At 35.3% G+C, this 26339-nt stretch overlaps 1 protein-coding gene across 2 annotated transcripts in view; it reads left to right on the top strand.

The window, feature by feature from the left end:
• The window catches only part of TYW3 (tRNA-yW synthesizing protein 3 homolog), a 45666-nt gene that overhangs the window by 773 nt on the left and 18554 nt on the right, over positions 1 to 26339 (top strand). The window contains exons 2-8 of one of the 2 annotated variants that reach the window (XM_081057226.1): positions 1642 to 1722; positions 3241 to 3339; positions 3541 to 3612; positions 5680 to 5813; positions 12515 to 12609; positions 13278 to 13549; positions 14155 to 14280. In XM_081057226.1, coding sequence (XP_080913352.1) covers positions 1642 to 1722; positions 3241 to 3339; positions 3541 to 3612; positions 5680 to 5813; positions 12515 to 12609; positions 13278 to 13318 — 522 coding nt within the window. In that variant the 3' untranslated portion in view covers positions 13319 to 13549; positions 14155 to 14280. Of the gene's footprint in view, positions 1 to 1641; positions 1723 to 3240; positions 3340 to 3540; positions 3613 to 5679; positions 5814 to 12514; positions 13550 to 14154; positions 14403 to 26339 lie in introns of those variants that run through there. The other variant, XM_081057225.1, reaches the window with a different exon arrangement.

Here is a 26339-nt window from a genome sequence, read left to right as displayed (position 1 = left end):
TTCTACGTTATGCTGAGTACAATACTGTAGTTAGTATACAGTGTGAAGTGTTGGTCAAGCCCTTAGGCTTTGGAGTGATACAGCTACAGTTATGGGAATTATTGGCTTCGTGACTGTAGGAAAGTTATCCAAACTCATCCCCTCCCTGTTCCATGAACTGAGGATAATAAAGAATATCTGCTTCACAGGGATTTTGTGTAGAGGAAATGGGATAATTTATTTGAAATACTTAGTATCGTGCCTGGCCCATATTAAGAGCACTGTAAAAGTTAGCTGTGTGTTGATTTTGGTATTAGAATTGCATTCAGAGCATGAAAGACAGCAAACTCATAAGCTCATTCTTTAGACGCTACCCGGATCATTTGCTGGTCTCCAGGGTTAGCAGGGCCTGTTCATTTTGATACTGCTTCAGTTGCCTCCTGAGTGCTGACACTGGCTGGGCTTGCTCTCTGTTCTCCCTTTTCTACTGCCCTACCTTACCTGGATTTTTGCAGTTGTTCCCTAACAGGTCACTAAACTACCAGTCTCTACCCCAAACCGTGTTACACACTGTTAACAGATTCACTTTTCTAAAGCACTATTCTGTGCGCATGTCACTCATCTATGCTAAAATCTTTTATTATACATTTTTCGATATCATTAAATTCAAACCCCCACTCCAGCATACTTTTCAACTCTATCTTCTGCTTCTTCTGTTCATCTTTATCTATTTACTGAAACTGAACTCTTCTTTTCCATCTTATGTTCACCTGCCTTTGCCTTTGCCCATGTTTATTTTTCCTGAAATGTTTCCTCCCATCTCTACATATCTAATACATGACTCCCAAGCTCCCCTCTTCCACCTGAACACAAACACAGACTTGGAAGTAACGACTACTTCTGAATTGCGTTAAGACTTTTTGTGAACCTCTTTTTCGCTATACGTATTATCTCACACCTTGTATTTACATTTTCACTTTGCCTCATTTCAGGAAGGATTTGGATCAGCTTACAAAAAGGCAATACAAGAAGAAAAAATAAAAGTGGAAAAATCTGGATAAAGGGAGTATAGATAAGAGAAAGCCAGTGATGGCATTAGTTCCCAAAACATGACCCTTGATTTCTGTAATTTTGCTAGAGGTAAGCCACACATTTGGCTATGCGATTTAGAGCAGCCATAATAAAATCAGATACATAAATCACTGAGGTCACTGAATAAAAACAAATCAGTTATTTAGGACAAGCACAGCTCTTCCAGTTTCCAAGGCCAGACAGCAAAGTATACCTATTGTATAAATGGTAGAAGTGGAGTGATTTAAAAGTACTTGTGGTTTCCTGCATCCTCTTTCCAGTGTCCTTGAGGGTAGGACATGTTTATACCCAGAGTACCTAATAGAACTTTGCAAATAAACATTTTTTCAGTTAATAAATAAAAAATTTGATGTTAAAATATTTGCCTTCTTGAAACTTTGACCTCTTAGTCCTATCTCTGCCCTTTGGGTCTACGTATAAAGTCTCAGTAGCACTTAAAGTGCTGCTAGGTAGCCCTTAAAATCACCACTGGAATTATTAATTTAAGAAAGCCTACAATATGTTGTACATTGTACTTATTATTTTTGTAAATGTATGATTAAATTACATTATGTTATTTTTTTATTTTAGAATATAAATGGTATTGAGGTTCAAAAAAAAAACTGTTGCTGGCTACTGGTGACACACAGACCTTGTGTAAAAAATGACATGGTAAGTTTTCATATATAAACATATAAATATTTTTTTTAATTCATAATCACTTTAAGTACATGTGAAAAGAATAGAAAATTCAAGGTGATTAATGTGCATAATTATAATGACTGAAGATTATAAAGCCGAATTTATTACTGTGGCTTTTTTGAGTTGTAGGAGATAAAAGTATAAATACGCGTATGTATGCAAGCAGTACTGACAGCTGCTCAACAAAACACATTCTCTTGGACCTAGTAGAGAGTTCATTGACGTTGGACACATATTGTCCAAACTTTGAATTTCAGTTCTGCCATTTGATAACCCTGTAACCTGGAATAAATTATAGAAAGAGAAGGGAGCTAGGAGAAAGGGGTTAGAAAATAAATACAAAGTCTAAGTCATACATCACTGTCTAAGACAGTTATACAATTACTCTGTAAGGATTGCTTCTTGAGAATAAGTATTAGTCAGGCACTTTGCATTACTAGTTCAGATGCTCAGATGTTGTCTTCAGAGTACTCATTCAATCTCCATCCCCTTCTTTGGGTACTGATTCTCTCTGCATGTCTGCCTTTATTTTCTTCTGCTATAGATGATCTTTGTGGCAGGAAAGATAGCTGCCAGTGACCCCAGCAGAAAAAGGCTTTTTTCTAAGATTCATGTATCATTCTCAGAGTACTTCACTCTGAGTTATCCTGCTTGGGTTAGCTGTTCTGTCCCTGAGGTCAGTTATTTTTGCCGATAAAATGGAATGCTACCCTTGATCAGTCCTAGGTACTTGGCATCTCTGATATTATGATAGGAGAAATGATGAGTAACAAGGTCATGATTGACAGTTCCACCAAAATCAAATGGTGTGAAGGAGGGAAGATGTTGCCCAGGGATACTAGGTAGACAGAAATAACAACTGCCTTATATAAATCTTATATAAATTCTAGCTCGGACATAATAGTAACATGTGTCTCAAACCTCAATCAAACAACAAAGTATTTAAACAAACCTGGTAGCATCTTTTTACATGCCATATTTCTTTTCTTTTCTTTGTTTTTTTTTTTTTTTTTTTTTTTAATTGGGAAACAGCCATGGTCCTTGGTTACATATTGCTTTCATGCTACAATGGCATAGTTGACTCTTAAGGAGGGCGCAGCTCACAGTGGCCCATGGAGGGATCGAACCGGCAAGCTTGGTGTTAGCAGCACTACGCTCCTACCAACTGAGCCAACCTACATGCCTTCTTTCTTAATGAAAAATCTGGTATGGAATTAAATACAGTAGTAGTTTAGTTTTTAAAGATATTGTTGGAGAGAATGACACAAAAAGTATATGAAGAAATCAGTCTTTTTCTTTAAAAAAGCGGATTAATAAGTTTTTGGAGAAAGAGGACCAAGAAAACAGAGCAAAAAGTTACTGCGGAAAAGGGATGCTGAATGAGTCTGAAAGTTCCTGGGAAACACTGAAGTTATGTATGATAAAGGATCACCAAAGGACAGGATCATATATATTGGTGACTGATACTAACATTTTTCGTTTGTTTAGATTGCAGCTCTGAAGAAAGCAAATGGTGATGCCATTTTGAAATTTGAACCATTTGTTCTTCATGTGCAGTGTCGACAGTTGCTGGATGCACAGATTCTGGTAAAAACTTTGTGATTATACTTGAAGTTATAGACATGTGGGTAGATTTAATTTTAAGTCTTAAAACTCCTACTAAAAATTAAGTTTAATTACAGGTTTGGGGTTATATGGGTTTTTGCATTTTATAGAGGTAAGAACAGTTTATCTGATTTAGTCCGATTATCAGAATTTAACAATTTTTTTTTTTTTTTTTATTTACAGCATTCAGTGGCAATAGATTCTGGTTTCAGGAACTCTGGCATCACAGTGGGAAAGAGAGGAAAGATTATGTTGGTAAGATACCTCTTGGCAAAAAGCAATTCTTTGAGCATAAAGTGATCTAATTTATTGAATAACCTTCTTATTAGGTTCTTGCCTTTAGTCTCTCTGTACTCAAATCTTGTTGCCATGCCCTTGTTCAAAAACCTTCAGTGACCTTCTTACCTATGGGGCAAAGTCCAGAGTTGTTGAGATGTACATTTGAAGTCTGATTTTATTGTACTGTACTCCACTTCCTTTTAACCTCATTCGCTATGTCCATAGAGAATGGACATCCTATATGGTCCACAAAGTTGAAAATATTTACTGTCCGTTCACAGAAAAAGTTTGCCAACCCCTGGACTGAATGATCTTTCAGGCCCCTTTTAAGTGTCACATCCTCTCTGAGTCCTTTCCTGGCCAACCTAACCTTAGTGAATTTGCCCTATTCTTATCTGCTATAGTACTTTCTGTTTGTATTAACTGTTTGGCATGGCATTTATTGTTTGCTTTTGAACTAATTTCAGCTTGTCCTCCATTCTAGTTCCCTAGACTTTCCTATTTTATATTGATTTTTAAAAAATAGGCCTATTTCCCAAATAGAGGTGTCTTACAAAAGAAGACCCCTATAAAGCACAACCAAGTAGAAAATCAAAGTCCACGGTACTGGTTTGAGTCCCCATCTCATTCCCCACTGCATCTGGTGGCCCAAGCAAGAACACAGCTGTTGTTTTACCTTCCTCTCCTTTGTCTTCTATATTCAGTTAGTTACAAGTTGTCATATCTGCCTCTACTTTTTCACACCTGACACGATTGCTCCACGTTCTCTGTTACTGCCCTGACTCAAGCCCCCAGTGTCCCTCACCTCAGTCATTACAGTGCTCTCCTGACTGGTCTCCCTGCTTTCCATCTTCTTCAGTCCCTCCGAACAATACTGTCAGATCTCTTCTGAAAAAGTCAGTCTCCAAATATTTGCCCTGATATTGAAGACTTCCCCCAAACTATTTTCCATCTACCTTACTTATGTTCACCTCCCCCTAGTATACTTACACTCTAGCCGGATAGAAAACTATTAGTTGTTTGCCAAATGTGTGATGGGCTTTCATATCTCCATGACTACAGCTAAATTGTTCCTCTGGCAGGAATGCCCCTCTCCCCCCCATTTTTAGATCTGGTGAAATTGCACTTATCCTTTAAAATGCCAACTTTCCCATAAAGCTGAGGCATCAGTCTCAACTAGTTGCACCGCTTCTACATTTTCTTAACATTCTGAGTGTGTGTGTGTTTGTGTGGTGTATGTGTGTGTGTGCACATGCACACGTGTGTGTGCACATACGTGTGTATTTCTCCTGTCATAGCTCCTATGTAGTATTATAATTCTTTGTCCACCTGTTTATTTCCTGTTCTAAAGTGTAAGTTGTTATAGGGCAGGGACCACGTTATATCCATCCTGTATCTTCAGACTTACATGGGGCCTGGAACATTGCAGATGCTCAGTAAGGTTTCATGAATGAAGTTTTACTTCTCATGATAGCTTTTGTTGTTGTTCTTAATCTACATCCAGTGTTTGGACTTACCTGTAGCACGTTGACTGTTTCATCAATGGGGTTACTGAGACTAGCCCTTAAGCATCATCGAGAAATGGCCACTTTGTGAGCTAGAGCAGGCGTGCTTTATTCGTATAACCACACTCTGCTCAAGCAGTGCCAAGAGGCTCTTTCACTTCCAGTCCATTTTGATTTTCTCTTGAAGCTTCTGTTGAGATTTCATTTATTTATTTTCTTTAAATCGTGTATTAAAGCTTTTTCAGCTTTAGTGAGATTGAAACTATTCAAGTTATTGGATTCTTTCATATTCTCTGCTTCTCTGAAAGACAATGTATAGAATGACTTTCTTTAAGAAATGACTATATGATGGGAAAATCTATTTAATCTCCTTTGATTCAACTGTGTTTAGCTAAATTATATCAAAGCATCAACTTAAATGCTGTAATGGAACTGAATGAACTATGTTTAAAGACAACCCTGACTAGGACTTTGCTTTAGTTATTATCAATGTCTCTAGTACATAATTCATCATATATAAATTGTTTGTTCTTTGTAGGCTGTCCGCAGCACACATGGCTTAGAAGTTCCATTAAGCCATGAGGGAAAACTGATGGTAACTGAGGAATATATTGATTTCCTGTTAAAGATAGCAAATCAAAAAATGGAGGAAAACAAGAAGAGGATTGAAAGGTATATTAATTGGATATTTCCATGTTATTCTTATATGCTTAATTCATCTTTGAAAATATTAATACAGTAGTACCTCAGTTTTCGAACATCTCCTTCGACGAACATTTCGGTTTACAAACGCCCTAAACTCAGAAATAAATGCTTCGGTTTTCAAACACGCCTCAGAAGTCGAACATGTCACGCGGCTTCCACTGAGTGCAAAATCTTGAGGCCTAGCTGTCAGCTGTTTTCAAATGTTTCAGAACTCGAATGGTCTGCTGGAATGGATTATGTTCAAAAACCGAGGTACCATTGTACACACCAACTGCTTTTCTATTTGTAACCTTACCATGAATAATAAAAAGATGATCAAACTCATAGATAAGAGTAGGCCAGATTGTCATGGCTACTAAATGGATTATAAGCAACACCTAGAAGAATGGAACAAATGACTACAGGCATAAAGGAGAGAAACATAAGCACTTAGGTAAGAGAGCCCAACAGCTACCAAGACCATAACTGATCAAGTTGAAGGCAGCCATGGAAGAGGTACACTGCCCGCTGGGTGTGATCTACTAGAGACTACCTAGATTCTCCTTTTGAGGAGAATGGACTGGTTAATTTTAGCCTCATAAATATTTTACACCTCTGGTCTTATCATGGATTAGATCTAGAATTGCCATAATTGTCCCAGTAGGAAGGATTATGGCTATCAGTTTACATCTTTACACTTTACTTGTTCCTAAACTTTACCTTCTGGTAGATAAATCTCTTACATTGCTTTCTTTTTTCAACTTTTTCCTAAGAATAGCTTTTGATATGAAAAAAGTGACTATTATGTTGCCTTTCTTATATGAAGATAATGCCATTGACCTACCCATCATTAGGATGTACATTTCTGAGTTATTGTGGTGATGGCCAACCTGATATCATTTATAATGTCCTGTTTCCCTTCTCCCCACCCCCTTGGCCACCTCACAACCAGTTAATCACTGCCTAAGTAACTCTTGAATCATTCTTTCTCCATCCTTACTGCCCCTTTCTTCATTCACGACCATTGCAATATTAGCTCGTCTCATAGTAGAGTTCTAGTGTATCTCTGCTAAGCCATTCTCCATAACACCATCAGAAACCTGTCCATAAAATGCACAGGAATCCTATTGCTTAACTTGCCTGCTTAAAATTCTTCAATAGCTAGAATTCTTTTTGAAGCAGGTAAGACCAGAAGTGCCAATGGTGGCAGTGTCGCATGGTGAGAAAAGGTATAACTAGGCTCCCAAGGCAGAACTTAGTTCAAATGCAGGTTCTACCATCTGGGAATGAGGCCTCAACTCTCTTGGCTTCAGTTTTCTTACCTCTAACTTGGGGACACAGTTATCTTACAGAATAATTTTAGTATCCGTTCGATAGTATGTGCATAATGATTGGCCCTGTCCCTGTCATGGTGTGGCGTCTCAGGATAGGATAGCCTTCTCCTTCAGTGACACATAAGAAGAATAAACCAATAATCACATAGTGCCACCATCCAGGCTTTCTCAACCAGGGCTCCTCATTTGAACCACAGAATTCACAAAATTATTCGAGTGACTATTTTTCAGTTCTCCCAACAATGGTATATAATTTTTACCATTCTAGATACACTGAAGAGAAGTTAATTCATTATATACAATGGATGCCTTAGGACTTTAGGGCTTAATTTTCTAGCAGAATCCTGATTGAAAAAAGCTAAGAGGTTACCTGGCCACAAAATGCTTTGAGCAAACATTCTAAAGAAAGTGATGATTTCAAGTAAGCAACTGAAGAGCATCCAGCCACTCCAGTAGGCTGCAGAGTTTGAACTATATAGGTAGGTACTTATCGGTACCATTCCAAAAGTTGACTACATTTGTTAGGTGGTATTCTAGTGAGGCTATTTGATAAAACGTAGGAGGTAACAAATCAGTTTTTCTGTTTCCTTATGTGAATTTCAACAAGATTATAAATATAGCCCACGATCAACTAACTAGACACCTGGTGAAGTTAATTGAGCCACGTTCACCAACTATAAAATCAAATTATGCTTTAAATCCAGTGACTCAAAAATATGTTTTGCGATTATCGTGTGCATGCTGCTATCAAGAGAGTCATGCTCATCATATAAAATCAGTGAAAAATTAAAGAAGGGTAAAAAGTGTCTTAAGATACTGATTAGAAGATTACATGTGAATTCAGAAAGGGTGAACAAATTAGGGAGCTCCTTTGGGAACAGCTGTACATCCAACCAAATGAAGAGAAAGAGTGACTCTTCTGATATTGAAAAGAGAAAAAATAATAAATACACGAGGTGATGAGTTCTGCAATCAGACATTGAGAGCTAAAATTGGTTTGTCTTAGGACCAAAGTTTCACAATTAAAATAGCTATAAGAATTTTTAAAATTCAAATGAGTAATATTTCAGCAATGAGAAGTGGTCTGCAAATGTGAAAAATCAAAGTTAAAAGGTAAAATATTTTCAAATAGAAATTTGGTGTTTGTTGAATACATTTTCCAAGCCCAGTTCTTCGTGGGAAGAGTTAGATAATTTCCTACATAATGATTTCCATGTGAAAAATGTCAAGTTTGGAGATCCACTTACCAATTAATTATAAGAGGGAGGCTGTCTTTGTATCTATTAATCACAGATCAGGACTGACGGGTCAGATAGGACCACCATTTGGCCATAAGTAGAATAGAGTAGCCATGTTCTTCTTTTCACTGACTCTGTGATAAGAAAATAAACATTTTAAATAAAGTATAGACTAAAAGGCAGAATATATTGGCATGTAATATTGTTGATAAAAATAAAACAAATTGGAAGAAAAAGTAAATTAATCTGTTTCCTATGGTTGGGTGTTTTTGTTTTGTTTACTTTTCTTTTTTGTGGTTAAGTATACATAAAATTTACCATTTTAACCATTCTCAAGTGTACAGTTCAGTGGCATTAAGTACATTAACATTTTTATGTAACCATCACCATTATCCATATCCAGAACCCTTTCCATCATCCCAAGTTAAAACTGTACCCATTAAATAATAATTCCCCATTCCCCAAACTCCCAGCCCCTAGTAATGACTATTCTATTTTTTTCTCTCTATTAAGTTGACTATTTTTGGTACCCCATAAAAGCAGAATCATACAATATTTGTCCTTTTGTGTCTGACTTATTTCACTTAGCCTAATGTCTTCCAGGTTCATTCATGTTGTAGCATGTGTCAGAACTTCTTTTTAAGGCTGAATAATATTCCATTGTCTTTATATACCACATTTTGTTTATCCATTCATCCACCGTTGGCAGTTGGATTTTTTCCCTACCTTTTAGCTAATGTGAATAACGCTGCTATGAACATGGGTATACAAATATCTGTTTGAGTCCCTACTCTCAATTCTGTGGTGTATATCCACAAGTGGAATTGTTGAATCATATGATAATTCTACATTTAATTTTTTTTAGAACCACCTTACTGTTTTCCACAGGAGCTGTACCGTTTTACATTTCCCACAAGCAAATGTGCAAGGGTTTCCTTTACTCAACATCCTTGCCAACACTTGTTGTCTTTTATTTTTGTGTGTGTGTTTTTGATAATCGTCATCCTGACATGTGAGGTGATATCTCATTGTAGTTTTGATTTGCATTTCCCTGATGATTAGTGACATTGAGCACTTTTTCATGTTCCTGTTGATAAGAATTTCTGTTGTATCACTGATGCTTTCCTTCCTGCTTATGGTGCTTCTTCTTAACTTTCTCTTATTATTCTATCTGTTGGTTAAATATCGTTGTTCTTTAGGATTTTGTTCCTGGCGCATAATTTCAGCTACTTCCCCATATACTGATACGCCTTCCAAATATCTCCCAAGTTGTTGGACCCATATATCCAATAACCTATTGAACATATCTAACTAAAATATCCCATCAGTCTTTCCTTAATATCTTTCTTATCCTTGCCTCAACCCCATAGCCATTTCCTTGGTTTAGATTCTTATCATTTACCAGTATCATTACAGTTTATGCCTCAGTGCAAAACAGAAATGTGAATGATTGAATTGCAATTATTTAATTGCATATGTCTTTTTTTTCCGTTACATCATGGTCACTTTGAAAATATGACCGACTTCTACCCCAACTGAACACAAACACACACACACACACACTTACACTTACACTTGTACTTACACTTAAATATCTCTTATCCTAACTCTTATCCTAACACCTTACATGGTGTGTGGCTCATAGTAGAAACCCAGTAGATATTTATTGAATTAATCACAAACAATAATGAAACGTAAAAATTAACACATTATGTTGAATTCCCCAAAGGCAAAGAGTGTTTCTTATTCATTATTTTCTGAGTGTCTGGCACAACAATGGTGGCTCATAAATTTAGTGAACTGACTTCTTTCATTAATGTGCTATTTTTAAGACTTCATAGCGTTAGGAAGATTATCCTGGAAGACATGTAAGGTTGTTGAGAAGTGGGGTGAACAAGAAGTTCTTGCTACACAGTCCAGGTAGGAAGTAACAGGACCCTGAGTAACCAGATGAAAGGGAATGAATATCAGCTGACCATGGCAACAGATAAATGGGGATAGATGAGAAGGAGGAGTCAAGAACAATAGATGTCTTAAACTCCTCATAGTTGCTAGTCGTATTTTTTTTTAAGGAAGTAAAGCAGGTTAGTAAATAACTCACACATTTCCCTATATAGTTCAAGATCAAAAAAGTAAATAATATAAAGTGGAAATACATACTTTATTTTCATACTTTAGTTCCTCTCTGTTTATCCCCTCCCCTCATTTTTTTCCCTCTCATAATTCCTCTCCCATCACCTGGCCAGCTTCCCATTCATCCTTGCAATTCAGCCCAGGTGTTGGGTGTTTTTCCAAGGAGCTTTCCGTGATCTCCTGTGGAGCAAAGTCCCCTCAGTATGCTCCTACTTTATCTTTTTTGTGGCATGTTGCTTGTGTTTTTCCAGCTTCGCAGCTCCCATTAAACCCTAACCTCCTTGAAGGCAGACCCTGGGTCTTACCTCTGTTTCCAGCACCTGGCATAGGCCGTCACATACATGTTTTTGTAATAAAAACACTTGCGCTTAAACAGTTAAATTCCAAATGTGTCATATATGAGAATAGTCTTCTTTGTTACTTGTGAATAAGAGACACCTGCGATGTATGAAATTGTGCCTAAGTTTCATTAATTTTATGCTTCTGTTTCAGAAGTCAAATAATTAGCTTTTTATTGCAAGTGGTCCTATAACTGACCTGAAAAGCAAGAATTCATTTTTCCAGAGCTGGGCTAAAAAGTTCTCTCATGGAGAGAACTTAGTACAAGTTGCCCTGTGGCATGATAATCTTAACTGCAGAGGTAGAAAAACTGAAGACAATTTGATTTGAAGTGCAAAAAGAAACAGTTGCCTGAGCATACATTTCTTTTTATTCTCCAAGCTCTTTTTGTTGCCTGTGAGAGCTGAGAAAATTACACTTTGAGAGCTGGGCTTTAAAATGCTGTGTAAAGGGTCATAATATGAGTGGAGAACATGTCATTGGAAAAACAAATTTCTGACTTATTGAGGAAGATAGTTTTCCAAAGGACTTTTTAAAAGTTCCCTTAAAAAAGGAAAAGGGAAAGTATTTGAAGATTTTATTTTTGGCTTTCAGCACAAAAGAGTCTTTGTTCAATTTTGTCAGTTTATTTTTGGTACCCAAAAACATAGCTTTGAATTCTTAGATTTTTTTTAATGGAAGATTAGAATAAGAACTGTCTTATTAGACAGTTAGATTAGATTAGAATAAAAAAAGTCTTTTACTTTTTTTATATTATTGACAAGATATTTTACACAAGCTGTTAATTCTCTGTTATTATAAAAGAGTAATTTAATCTTAACTTTAGTTTTCTAGGAATAGAGTAAAATCCAGGAAAAAAAAAGAAGACTTGGTTACCTGAGTCGTAAGTTCAGAGTTGGGTGGAGAATGATAGAAAATGAAGTTGCACATCATGGATAGGCTCTTACGATCAAATAAGGACGAGTCACACCATTTTGTGGCATGCTTGGATTTATGTTTTAGAAAATTTGAAAATAAATTAACGCCAATCTAGATGACATAATGTTATACTACCATTAAAAAGCGCTATTTTGTAGTTCATTTGATGATATAGAAAATGTTTTGAATAAATATTAAATTTGAAGAAACAATGTATAAATTTATATGTAATAGCACAATTGTGTAAAAGGCAGCAGGTATATGTGTGCATGTATAAATACATTAATTCAGAAAACAAACTGGTAAGAATTAAAATATTGAGAGTGGCTATTTCTATTTAGTTATACAGAGGTTATCTGTATTTGTAACTTCATATATTTTCCAAATTCTCTAAAATGAGCTATTACGTTATGATTTTTTATAATAAATAATTATAATAGATACATAATTTCTGTTTTTACCTTCTTTGTCCCTTCTTGTGGAATAGAAATTGAGGCAGAATAGAGATTGTCAAGAGGTGATTCTAACCCAATTTTCAGAACTGTCCTTAAAGAACTAAAAACACAATCCCAAATTAAACAATAATAAAGCAAGAAGCATATTATTTCTTTGGTTCATTTCATAGTTTAAGGTTAATATGAGACATCAAATGTATATAATTTATAAGTGTATTTCAGTCATTCTGTTTCATAACACAGATTTAACCACAGTACTTATTTCTTTACAGGTTTTATAACTGCCTACAACATGCTTTGGAAAGAGAAACTATTACTAACTCACATTCCAAAGAGAAAATCAACGAGAAAAATAACCCATATTCTCGTAAGAAAAAAAGAAACCGAGAAAAATCACATGGCAAATGTACTACTGAAGAAAATGATAAAGAACTTGAAAATGATGATTATCCAGGAATCAATGTTACTACTGTCTTTCCTAAAGATTACTAAGATTTGGTCCTGAAGTGTCTTGGTAGAATAATGTTTCTAATAATTATTATAAAGCTGCTCTTTATAAGAGTATTTTAGTTTGTTGAGTGTATCAGACATTCAGAAAAACAAGATTTAATTTTTCTCTCTGTTTTAGAGAAATGCATCTTATAAACAGATGCCTTTTTAAAATAGCTGTATATAATGTTTGCTCATTAGATACCATATTTTAATCACAGATTCATTATAAAAATCGAATTATGAATTTTAATGCCTCTTTTTTTTATTTTAATTTGTACTTCTGCAAACAGGAGAACTATAATACCCTTTCAAGAGAACCGTATCGTTAGGAATATTTGAATAAAAATCATAGTAACGTTTTACTTATTTTTAACTTTGAAGTCTCCGGCTTTAAAGGCAGGTCAGAGTTTGCTTCTCATTGCCATGGAATCCAATGACAAGTTTTTTTCCTCTCTTTTGACCTTGTGGATAAAACAACTGATACGCTTTTCATTCTGGACAAAATATCTGAACTGTCTTTCTCTTTTATTTCTCACAAACCAGAGCTTGCCACTGGCACAGTCTCTGTCAAACAGGGGGCATAGTTTTTCCCTGAGTCTGGTCAGAAGTGATAAGACACAGGAATCGTAATGGAACAAATGTGCTCGAAAATTGCAAGGAATCGCAAGACCTGGGTTTGAGTTCTGACTGCTACACAGAAGTCGGAGGTCCTTGAGCAAATCACTTAGTTTCCAAGGGCTTCCATTTCCTCTTCTGCCTAACAGTTATTCTAAAACCTGCTGCATTTACACCATAGGACTGTTGACAGAATGAAGGTAAATCAAAATGTGAAAACAGTATAAAATAGACCATTTTGCATATATGTTAGTATTTACCATTTTTCTTTTCAAATGATGCTTTTATGCTGTATTTTCAGAATATATTAAATCATAAAAAAACATATTTAAAGGGAAATTAACTAGTCAAGAACTAATACGTCATAATACCAGAATGTCAAATAAGAAACATTATATAAGGTAGTATAATACTGAGTCATGATTTTGCCGTTTCCTAATATTTTTATAATTTGCTTAAGTCTTCATCCTATATGAATTAGGTTTGTATCTCAGTGCTTGCCTTCTGACATCATTTTGTACTCTCATTTTTTAAATAGACTGACTTCATAGACATCTGTAAATAAAATCATAAGAGATACTGTTCAGACTGTTCTAAAGTTATTGTGAGATTTTTCTTTACTCCTTTTTCCTATCATTGCTTTGGACAGCTATCTTTTTTGGCCTTTAAAAGAAGATACTAATATTTAGTATCTTCCCATTTTTTCATTTCATTCATTTTTCATTTATTTCATTAGAGTAAATTTTCTCATTTATTCTAATATTTAGGAAATCTTTTAACAAAGTCCTGTGTTTCCTTGTTCCAGACAGAACCACCTTTGAGTCCTGGATCCTCTGCCGTCCTGCAGCTTTGATGGTGCTGACCACTCACAGCCATGCATCTGCCTTCATGGATATCCTGCATGCTTTCCTCTCAATCATCTCCGTTTATGGCGAGTCCTCAATTTGTTTTTCTCTCCAACCCTTTAACTGTTTGCAACATTTAGTGCACCTTAGAATCATCTTTAGAATTAAAAAAATAAATAACGTAAAAGACCTGAGATTCTCCAGGGGCAGTTGGCTTGTGTATTTTTTTTAAAAAGCTCCCAATTTCTTTAATTGTGAAACTAAAGGCTAATAATGCTATAAACATTCCCCCATTTCTGTCTTCGGCCCTCGTCTTCCATTCCTCTCTTCACCCCAGCTATCTCATCCATTCCAGTAGCCTCAGCTTCTGAGACCGGGACTCCCACCTCTCCTGCCCTGACCTGTCTCCTGCTCTCCAGCTGGGCTCCTTCAGAAGAGTTGTTACTTTCTAAGCATTTTCTCCTTAGACTACCTTTTCTGGTTCTTTGGCTGCAGAGAGCAGGCTTTTGTTGTGACTGTTTTTGTCTGAGTGCATGTGCATCTCTAGGTTGCTGGCTTTTTCATTGCCCAGTCTGGGACATGAAAGGCAAAAGGAAAACCCAGGGAACTCACTGCTGTGTTGCTTTTTAGGTCCCGAGATCCCTAGCTGGTTCTCCTTCCACTCTGTACTTTTCAGAGTCATACTGTATTTTATGTATAATGTTCAGAGTTTTTAGTTGCACTTAGTGGAAGGAACAGGAAAAAGTATATATATACTGTATCTTCCCAGAATCAGAAGTCTATGTATTTTTTAAATTATTGATAAAATATTGGTGTATTGCTGAGGACACTTTTGGAACCCATGCAAATAGCCGGAGAGCCCTTTATTTAGTGCTGTGCCTCACCTTCCAGCTTGTATGTTTTGCTGCTCTTGCTTTAGGTTACTAGAGCCTCTCCACCTTAAAATAGAGAAGAAAAAGCCTAGAAGTCTGTTTCTTGTTCCCCTCTCCTGCCACATGCATACCCACTGTCTCAGCCAATAAGGATAAGTGCAGAACTTCGAAAGACAACTCTGTTGCCCAGAAATGGGATACACTTGCATGTGCAATTGCCATCTGAGCTCCCAGCAGCACCAGGCGGAGGACTTCACCTTAATCCTACCGTGTTTTTTCTACTCCCTTACCTGTCTCTCCTGGGGTCACACTTGCACTAGGATGCTGTCTTCTGGAATAACCTGACTTAAGACACGTATTGAGAATACTTCTGTCATATTTTAAAAAGCTATGACATACATTTATTTGAAGGAGTTGATATTTTAATATGATAGAAATTACATTATTGGTAGTGATTTTAAATTTACGACATAAACATGCTGCAAATAAATTTATGATAAGTACATAGTTTTAAAAATTATTTTGGGGCAGTATCTAATAAACAATTTTTGAGGGTCATTTCTATAATACATATAAGAACCTAGAAATGAGAAGAATTGATTCTAGGTGAGGGAGTACTAGAAGTCCAATTCAAGAAGATACCATTTCATTTTGGTCTTAAAGGACAAGAAACAAGTTCACTTGACAGAGAAATCAAAAAATAGCTCTTGCAGACAAAAGGAATGTGTGATGTAAGTAAGGCACCAAAGAGTATGATGTACTCAGTGATGTGAATGTTGCAGAAAAGCTGAAATACAACACATAGCCTGAAATGAGTCAAGCTGGTTGAAGCCCAATTATGGAGGGCCTTGTAATCCAGCGAGGAAGTAGACCCATGCTTCCTAAACATGGCTATGCCTCAGAATTTGCCATAGATAGAGGGGATAGAGCATGGGGGGGCTGTGTTCTAAAACACTGATGCCCCATCTCTCAAGCTAGAAACTTCAATCTCAAGTCTAGGAATCTTTATATTTTAAGCAACTCATCCAAGTGATTCTGATAAAAATTAGCCCAGCACTTTTAGAATCCACTGGTAACAGACTTAATCCTGAAGACACTTTTTTGAAGGAAAAAAGAAGTAATATCAGCAGATGCTGCAGTGTACCTAGGTTATAGATTTTGTGTATACACTTTATAGGAGGGTAAGCAGGAGCTTCCGGTATGTGAATCAGTGTCGTCACTGTCCTTACCCTTTCTTAGGTCTCAAGCAGCTGCCAGGAGGAGTGGTAAAATGTACAGCTGTGTAAGGTGAACTCTGTACAACCCAGGAGGGGGCATTCCCCATTGTGACAATATGAATGGCACTCCATGAAGCTGTACAGTGCACATTCTTATATACTAACATACAGCAGTCCTGCCAGAAGGGAATTTGGCCAGGAAAGAAATCTCAGTCTCAGAATGTCTGGAACATTTCTTCTAATTTAATTAATAGAATATGGAATTACCTGCCAGGCAGGTAGATGGGAAGAGAAGAAAAACAATGAAAAAATAGGCTCCAAATACATAAGAACTGTAGGAAAAGTGATGGGGGTGGGGAAGGGTATACTACGGGGAATGACTGCACTCTGCTGTTTCAAAGGGTTCATAATCCAGACTTTTTTTCACTCATTTAAACTGATCCCCGAGGGACATATGTATTCCAAAGACTCTCTAACCTGATATATGCATAAGGATCTGGAAGAGAGGGGCTGCCTCCTCTTCTCTTTATCTAAGGTAACAGAATTACCCTGGACCTCTTGGGTTAGAGAGAGACCAAGTGCTGGCCATAAAACCAAGAATACACTGAATCCCACTCACTCCTTAGTGTCCCTTAATATTTTATTTATCTAATCAATCCACATGCCTGATCCAAAATATTAATAACTGCAAAAGGGCAATGTAGTAATAATTAAACATACAAGATCACTTATTGAAAAATAACTTTCTGGTTTGTTTTCGTTTTGGTTGAGCTTTCCAAAATAAATGTTTTTCCTTCCCCTAAGATGGAGGCAGGCATTTTTTCCTAATGGAGTCTCCATTTCTCCATATCACCAATGAGGTAACTGTAGCCGACTCTTGAAAAACATACAAGAGGTAGGGGTGCTGGCCTCCTGAACAGTTGAAAATCTACATATAACTTCTGACTCCCCCAAAACTTAACTAGTAATAGCCTACTGTTGATGGGGAGTATTACCCATAACATAAACAGTAGGTTAACACTTATTTTGCATGTTATATGTATTATATACTGGATTCTTATAATAAAGAAAGCCAAAGAAAAGAAAATGTTATTAAGAAAATTATAAGGAAGAGAAAATACATTTACAGTATCTATTGAAATAAAAGATCCACATATAAGTGGACCCATGCAGTTCAAACCCATGTATTTCAAGGGTTAACTGTACTTTTGTGTTCTAAAAGAGAAAGAAAAACAAAAGTTGTCAGATTTGTTGAGAAACAGGGAGGGAAATTAAGAAACATGCTTTTGTTCTTGAGATTCTAAGCCAAGTTCATAAACTAGTGGCGAAAGGATGGCCTAGCAGATGTGTTTCATTTGACCCACACAGGGTATTTTTTCCTAATTGACACAATATTTTAAACTATGATGGCCTTTTGTTTAAAAAAAAAAAAAAAAATTGGAACATGTGGCTACACTGAGTCCACATTCCCACCTGACCGCACTCCGCAGAGCCAAGTACTGGCTGCCCCTTTGGACAAGGCTTGTTTTCCTGCTCAGCGCAGACGCAGCACCCCCTACTGGCTCCCTGACTTACCTGCTGCAATCATTTCCACACTGTAGGCACCAGTGTTAGCAACCCCTGCTTAGAACTTTGGGGAGAACTAAACCAATTATGGTGTTGGTAGGTTATAATAAATAAGAGATTAGAATGGGACTGACTACAAAATTTGCAGAGGCCAGTGCAAAATGAAAATGCGGGCCCCTTGTTAGAAAATGTTGAAGAATTACAAAATGGCAAAACAGAGCATTAAGTCAAGGGCTCTTCTAAGCGTAAGGCCCTGTGAAACTACGGGTTATATACCCATGAGCCCGGCCCTGGATTGAAGGCTTGGTGCTTGGAGAGTTGAAGAGGGGAATGGGTGCCATTGAAACCTTGAAAAACGGCTGCTGTCAACCTATAGGTGGGAGCTGGCACTATCTTTAACTTGGCAGGGAATGGGAAGTAAATCTAACACTGCCATATAAGGCTTATAATAAGGAATATATTTTTGGTTAGGATTTTTGGCCTTTCAAAATGGGCTTTGAGCTTAAAGCCTCTCCTTTCCCCTGCTCTATCCTATTATTCTCAACATGCAGACTTCTGTTAATGCGAAAGATTTTTAATACTCATCAATGCTTATGTCCTTTAACTCAACAATTTAATTTTTATGCATTCAGTTCTTGCTAAGGATTTATTCCGAAGCCTTCTTTTTGTCTTTAAAATGGTTTAATTTAAACTTTAACTCATTGTACATTCATTTATTTAATACATTATGTTTTTTAGAGAAGTTTAGGTTTACAGAAAAATTGAGAAGTACAGAGAGTCCCCATATACCACCCCCTCTAGGGTATTATATATAATATGTCATATGCTAATAGTGGCAGTTTTTCTTCTTTCTTCCCAATTTAAATGCCTTTTATTTCTTTTTCTTGTCTAATTGCTCTGGCAATTCTGGTAAGATCGGGCATTCTGGTCTTCCTGCTCTTAGAGGCAAAGATATTAGCTTTTCACTGTTGACTATGATGTTAGCTGTGGGTTTGTCATATATGGCATTTATTTTACTGAAGTACATTCCCTCTATATCCAGATTTCCAGACCCAACATTCTAAAATTCCAAGATATACTTTGTGACTAAAGGTGATCAAGTTCTTCTGTTTATTTACAGTAAGTTTTTTTGAAAAGCTTTTTATTTTCAAATAATTTCAAAGCTACAGAAAAGTAATAATAGTAAAAAGAGCTCCTGAATGTACTTATACACTTTACCTAGTTTGCCAACTCCATCTCTCTGTCTCTCTCTATGTATAGATAGAACATACAGAAGGTGCCAAAAAAAAGTATATGCATTTTAATAAAGGAAAAAACTTGTATTAAAATTATAATACTTAATATATACCAATAAAAAAAGATGAGTACAAGTCATGTGCATACATTTTTTGGCATCCCTGCTATATAATAGATACATAAACATTTTTTCCGAACCATTTGAGAGTAAATTGAAGATACCGTTGCCCTTTACTCTTAAAATATATCAACGTATATTTCCTTAGAACAAGACCAGTCTCATAAAACCTCAACACAATTATAAAAATCAGGAAATTTACCATTTATATGACACAATTGTACAATCTACAAATCTTATGGAAGTTTCACCAGTTTTCCCAGTGATCGTCTTTTTTAGCAGTTTGTTTTTTTCTGGTGCAGCATCCAATTTAGGAAAGTGAATTGCTATTAGTGTTCATGTGCCTTTAGTCTCATTTATAATCAGGTCGGAAGCCTTTGCCTTTTATAACAGTGATGTTTCTGAGGGATACCCGAAGAGATTTTTTTAAATAGCTATCAACTTACATTTTTTTCTTACTTATTCATAATTCAATTCAGGTGATGCATTTTGGGCAAGAATACTCCATAAGTGATGTGTTCTTATCCATGTATCGCTTCAGGAGGCTCAGGACCTCAGTTTATCCCATCATTTAGTGATGTTAACTTTGATCGTGTGGTTAATGTGGTGGCAGCCAAGTTTCTCCACTCTGGAGGTATTAATAAGAAATTTGTAGGATGCCACACTTTGAGGATATGTAAATAACCTGTTCCTCATCAAACTTTTACCCACTAGTTTTAACATCTATTGATAATTCTTGTCTGAATCCGTTATTACTATGATGATTTTGATTGCAAAATAGTAATTTGCTATTTCCCTTATTCCTTCTGTATTTATTAATTGACATTCTAGTTCATGAGAAAGCTTCCCTTCACCGTGCGTGTGTGTGTGTGTGTGTGTGTGTGTGTGTGTGTGTGTGTGTGTGTGATCCGTATGGATTCATGGATTCTTGTATTATTCAATGGGTTATAATGCATTGTTCTCATTCTTAATTTTAATGCTTATATTGTCCCAGAGTTGGACAGTGGGAGTCACTTCAGACTGGCTCCTGTGCTCTTTTGTCATGCCCCCTTCAGGTGTTGAGCATTTCCTTATTACTTTGCACAGGTGTTCCAGGTTCACCCCAACCATAGAATCAACCGAAGAGCTGTGGTTCCTTGGCGTTTAGAAAGTACGTTCTGAATACTAGGTGTGCTCGTGACAACACATTTTTTTAATACTTATGGAATGATTCATCAGTGTATAATAATCAGTATGTGATCACTCTTCCATGATTGGATCTTGTGGTTTATATCATCCATGAGATATGTTGAAAGAAATGACATCTAAAACTGTCCACTAAGTTTATTTCTCTGTGATGAAAAGTAGGAATATTCATATTATTACACAGAAATGAGCTCTTGTTATATTCATTTCATGAATTCCTTTGTTCCTCAGGTTTTCATGACTTAACACCACCCCTACCTATTTTCGAGGATATGGTAAGACTTAAACAAACTGTTCTTAACCCCTTGGAGAAAAGCACTATGCAGAGATTCAAGAAATTCTGGCTCTGTCAACTGTAACTGAAAAAAAAAATAATAATTTTTTAAAATGCAAAAAAAAAGAAATTCTGCTAATTTCATTTTGTTTAACAATTGCCAATAACTTAATCAAACTGCTTGTTAATCTTGAGGCTAATTGTACTGATACTTTCAAATGAGGCAAAACGTAATTAGTAAATCACGTGAACTAGACAATGTTTTCCACAGCAACAGGCATAGAGTCAAACTGAAGTTTAATTTGTTAGTTCTATAAAGGGGAAGGTAAAGAAAGAAACAGAATGCACCAACACATTGTCTAGATTTTCCACAAGCAGCCACCAGGTGGCAGAGCACTACGCACGGTGGACCCCTTAGAGCAATTTGAGTATCCTTAACACTGAGGTGGTAATTGTGGACTTTGGTTTGTTTTATTTTCTTTATAAAACCAATTCCAGAATATTTTGATATTTTTATTCTTAACTACTATTTATAAAAAAGAACTCTGCCATTTACTCTTCTAAATAAATGAAATCATGTATTGTCAAATGATATTTTAATCGGAAAAGCTACATATCCAGTTTTCACCTTTGTTGTTCTAGTTTGCCATTAAAGTTATATTATGTCTAAGGTGCAAAATGAAAGATATGTTGGGAATAAGCTTTATTTCAATTCTTTTAGTTGGCTTAAGTCTAAAATCTACTTACAGTTAGAATTGTCAGATCATCTTCATAGCTTTAAATATTTTCACACATAAATAAAGTGTTATGTATATGTATAAGGAATTCATAATAAACATCATTTTGTATAAATTCAAAGGGTGAATCTATGTATTTATTCGTGTATAGGCCTCTAAGGAAATTTCTGTCTCCCACTGTATATTTGTATGAAATCTACAGGTGTCCTAGAAAAAGAATAGGTAATTATAGTTAAATTTATCGGGATTATAGTTTCATGTCAAATGTTTTCTTTAGTATTTTTAACGTTACTATTCCTCATGAAGTCCTGTGTCTTCTTTATGTTAAATATAATGTTTAATACCTAGACAAGTAGTTACAAAATTTAAATATCTACATTCAATCACCAAGTCTATAAATAATCCATTGCTGTTGGTTTAAAAGAATTATTATAGATTGATGGTCGCTGATTCCTGATGACAAGCTAGATTTTGTACAGCCGGTGACAGATTATTTTTGATCCCTTGATTTGGAGGGACTTTTGTGACACTGAATTTTCTTTATGACTGTGTTGGTAAAATGTAAATAGTACATTTCCAATTTGGAGTGCCACGGTGAGGATTTCAAAATACAGCACGGCTGGGTACTTAGGACTACAATTGTGGTTTAGTGGTTAAAAAAAAGTAGAAATAAATTAAGAGAATCTGGAAGTGCAAGTTGGTAGGAAATAGTGTCCCTTAATACAAAGATAACGATAATCAAATGCTGAGAAATCTTTAGTGATATGCTTCCCTCCTACTGCTGTTGTGTGTTTCATATAGTTGCAGTAACATCTGGTTTATCCTTGTAATCTCTAGTTTACACTTTGCACTTGAAAAACAAAGGAGCGTTTTTCTTAAGTATTACATTTGTGTTTTCACTTACAAACTACTTGGCATGTGTTCCTCCATGAACTTACGTTTTTGCTTTCTCGTTTGGATCTCCTTTTTAGATCCTAAACTTAACTGTTTCCCCAGACTTTACTGTACTCTAAGCAAATCAGTCTTCTAAATGGGAAAATACTATTTGTGGGGATATTCTTTCACTTAAAGAATAAAGAATAGTTCTTTAAAAGGGTTACATTTCATCAGCCATTTCTATAGTCACTTCTCTGTCTTTCCTTATTTTTAAAACTGAAAAATCTACATATGATGCCTTAACTCTTGGTTGGTCATCAGTGGACTGCTGCCCTGTTGACGCTGAGCAGTCTAAATATAGAAATGAGCATATAGCTTGCATCAGTTCCAGTATCATGCCTTGTTTCTATGGAAAATACACGATTCAATTTAATTATGTAATCTGTCGTTCTCTAGGACAGGGCTTCCAACAGGGCCAAACAATTCCGAAGCGGGTTCTTCTTTTTTTTTTTTTTTTTTTAAAGAGGGCTAATCAGAAGGGATTTGTGATACTGAAATCACTAAGAGGTAATTATGAATGATTTTGTGCAATTCAAAAATGAAAAATTCCTCCCCAAAGCCTCAGATCTTCGAGTCTATTTTGTTTTAAAATAATGGAAGTTTGTTGCTTTACTTATCTTTCACGCTAATGTTGTACATGGATTTCTCAGATGCCCAAAATGAAAATATGGTCCTGTAAAAAAAGACGAATGGATTCCAAGTGACAATAAGAAATGACACATAATATACTTCTGGAAGCAGAGATTTCCACAGGATGAAAAACAAGGGAATTTAGTCCATGAAAATAATATTGATAATGGGTTTCAACACAGATTTTTCATTGTTTCTTTACAATCAGAGAAGAAAAATATTTTCCAGAAAACATTCCATAGTCTGTTGACATGAACATCATTTTTTTTTTTTTTTTTGCTATTAAAGTAGAAACTAGTAATTACATTTTTTAGAATGACACTCTGGTAATTATATATTTTAAATATGAATCCTGATGTTTAATTAGGTCATATGACTGTAATATCAGCTTGCATTAGCAGCAGATTATCAAATCCTAGCAATTCATCCCTTAGAGGAATACAAGAAGAAAAGGCTGCTATAATTGTGATATTTAGATAGAATAAACCATAATGCAGTACAATGTTCTTTAAATATTTTAATGTTTACTAATGTTATCGAGTAATGAAGTTTATCATCATGGCATATTCTTCTTAATTACTCTGGTAGCAATAAGCACATATAGGAAGAAGCATGGTGGGTTTTCTTCCAGGAAAGCTTTTAAATTAAGCGCAGAGCAGAATTCAAAACATACTTGAAATACTTGAAAGTGGCTTGGTACATTTTTAACGTGCATATGTATGTATTATTAATTTTTTTCTGAAATATGTTACACTGTGCTTGGATGTTAGGTAAGTAATTTTTATTTTTTCACCTGTATCATAAGCCTGTATTTTATGAGCTTTGACTTGCACTTTTTTCTAATTTTCATTGATAAATGCAGTGCAGGTGAATCTTATTTTTAACATAAGTATCATTTACAAACAATAGTTTCAAAAGCTTAAACATGTGCCATTAGATTTAGTATTTTAATGTTGCGTTTATTGTGAGTACAGGTTTTTTGTTAATTTTCTAATTCCTCCTTTTTTATCTAAACCACACTGACCGATATCTACTAGTTTTATTTATTTGCCATGAAAACAAAAATGTTGTCATAATAAAGTTCAGTTATTCATTATTGAATCTTAATGCAACACTCTTTCCGTAGCATTTTTTCTTAGTAAACAGATACCTTTACAGTGTGCGTGCTGCTCTTCTTTGATACCTGTGAGAACGTATTCTTAAATTATATTTTCCTCCCAAAATTTGCTCTTTAAGATTCAAAAATTAACTGTTAAATGGCTACCATAAAATTCATATGTATACTTTTAATGATTCAAGAGCTTTTAAATATTTATAAATTTTAAAGTCTCCTTATAATGTGTCTAATGATTTACACAGCTAAAATAACTTGAGTACTTTTCCATTTTGTCCATAAAAGTTATGATTTCCCATATATAGGTAACTTTACTACTCAAGAAACCTGCCGTGAAATTGTTCCACACATTGTTCTTGACAATGCTACCAGAATTTTTATTAAAAAATCCTGCCTTTTTTCCCCCTTGTAACTACATCATCTCCTATAACTCATAGCTATAAATATATATTTTGTAATGAGAGAAAAGTCCTTTCTGAATGACAAAAATCTAATATTGCTTGAGTGGATCTGAGGATTAGGTATTCTTTTATTTAATGGGCATGAGAAAAGAGATTCCCTTTCTCGTACACTTTATCTTTTTGTGTTGACTAAAGCAGATAATTGTATTACCAGCAGTGACACAATGTGTGTGCTAATCTTACTGTGTTTATAAATGATATTTGGTGCTCATGATACACCCTAAGGAATCTATTTCCTAACACTAGGGGTCATTTTAGCTTATGGTAATATTCTAAGGTATTTTGTTTTAATAAAAGAGGTTAGCAATATGACATTTCCTAGAAAATGCTATCCTGGAAAAACATTTTCCTGGGCTCAGATCCCTAACTTTTTCCATAGGTGGACTGTGAATAGATTCCATTACTTGGTCTAATTTTAAAAAAATGAAAAACAAAAGTGTGCTTTGAGTTTCCTATCTAAAGTTCATTTTCGTTAATTCAACTAAAATATTTAGGCTACTTTTGAGGGCGTGATGCTTCATCTCATGTTTTTGTCTGTGGTTGCTATTTAATATTTTGTCAGCACTTGGGTTTGCTTAGTACTTTTCTTCAATCCTTTGCAGTCTGATCCTCCTGAGCCTCAGTGAAAGTCTTCCTTATTTTTCACTAATTTTCAAAATGCTATGAAGTGTAGCCAGTGTATCTATTAGAATGGAGATTATTTTCTTCCCATAACAAAACAAATACTTTCCATTACAGTATCTCAGATTTCCCCACTCCTAAAAAAGTTTTTAAAATTTCAACCTCCTTCCTAAAAGTACTTCATTGTTCCCTTGCTGGGACTTAATAATATCAATTCCTTATTTCTTTTTAAAAAATTCACTTCAAGGCCATAGTGCTGGACATGAAAGATGATATAAGGAAAATTTTTTTTCAGAGTAGCATTATGTATCTTAGAAGGCGCTATATATATGTAATATGAATTATGATCCTGTTTATATTGAATGGAGTGTGTAATTGCAAGCTATAAATCATTTCTGGGTATCTGAAATTTTTAGCCTTCTTCCTCTAGTTACACACATAAATAAAGATAGTTATATTTGTTTTTCTAAATCCAATTTTTTAATCTGCTTAAAATCTGTTGTGCTTCAGAAAGCATAACGTCTTCTGTCCAACATTTTCAACTGACAATCAAAGTATTGCCTTTGATTCAGAAACTAGATATATTTTCTATTTTTAGTATTTGTTTGTTTGACTTATAGAAAATACCAAGAGAAAGTTATTTTTTCTACTAAAAATGAATACGTGATAAAAATGTCCACTAAGCTTACATTGAGTCAAAGGATAAGCAGTTCCACTTGTTCTAACTTGGAATCCGAATTAGGGAGTGAATTTCCAGACATGTCAATTATGCTGTGCATAGCTATAGCTGCGGAGGTTTTTGTGCTGCCCCCAGATCTGCCGGTTGCCTACCTGAAAAAAGAAATGAAAGACCAATGCTGTGTTTGGGTTCTGCTACTAATTGTCCATTCTGTTTTAAGTAACTGATCTTATTTGGAAAATAAAAGAGAATAAAGTATATTTTCAGTAGGTAATGTTTTAGTGTTCTCATATCTAAGGACAAAAGGGTTCTAAACTACAGAGAAGTTTTATTACACGGGTAATGGAAAGTGGCAAAACATGCAGAAACAATATCATTGCTCACACTATAGGCTTAAAAAGTTACATGTTGATGTTAAGCATATCCTGTTACAAAAATCACTGATGTCTGTACTGTATGAAGCTAACGTGCCACATTCCTAAAAATGCATAATTTAAAG

Source organism: Rhinolophus hipposideros (genome assembly GCF_964194185.1).
Source record: "Rhinolophus hipposideros genome assembly, chromosome: 8".
Classification (NCBI taxonomy): domain Eukaryota; kingdom Metazoa; phylum Chordata; class Mammalia; order Chiroptera; family Rhinolophidae; genus Rhinolophus; species Rhinolophus hipposideros.
Note: the sequence above shows the minus strand (reverse complement) of the source record. Positions and strands in the feature narration are given on the sequence as shown.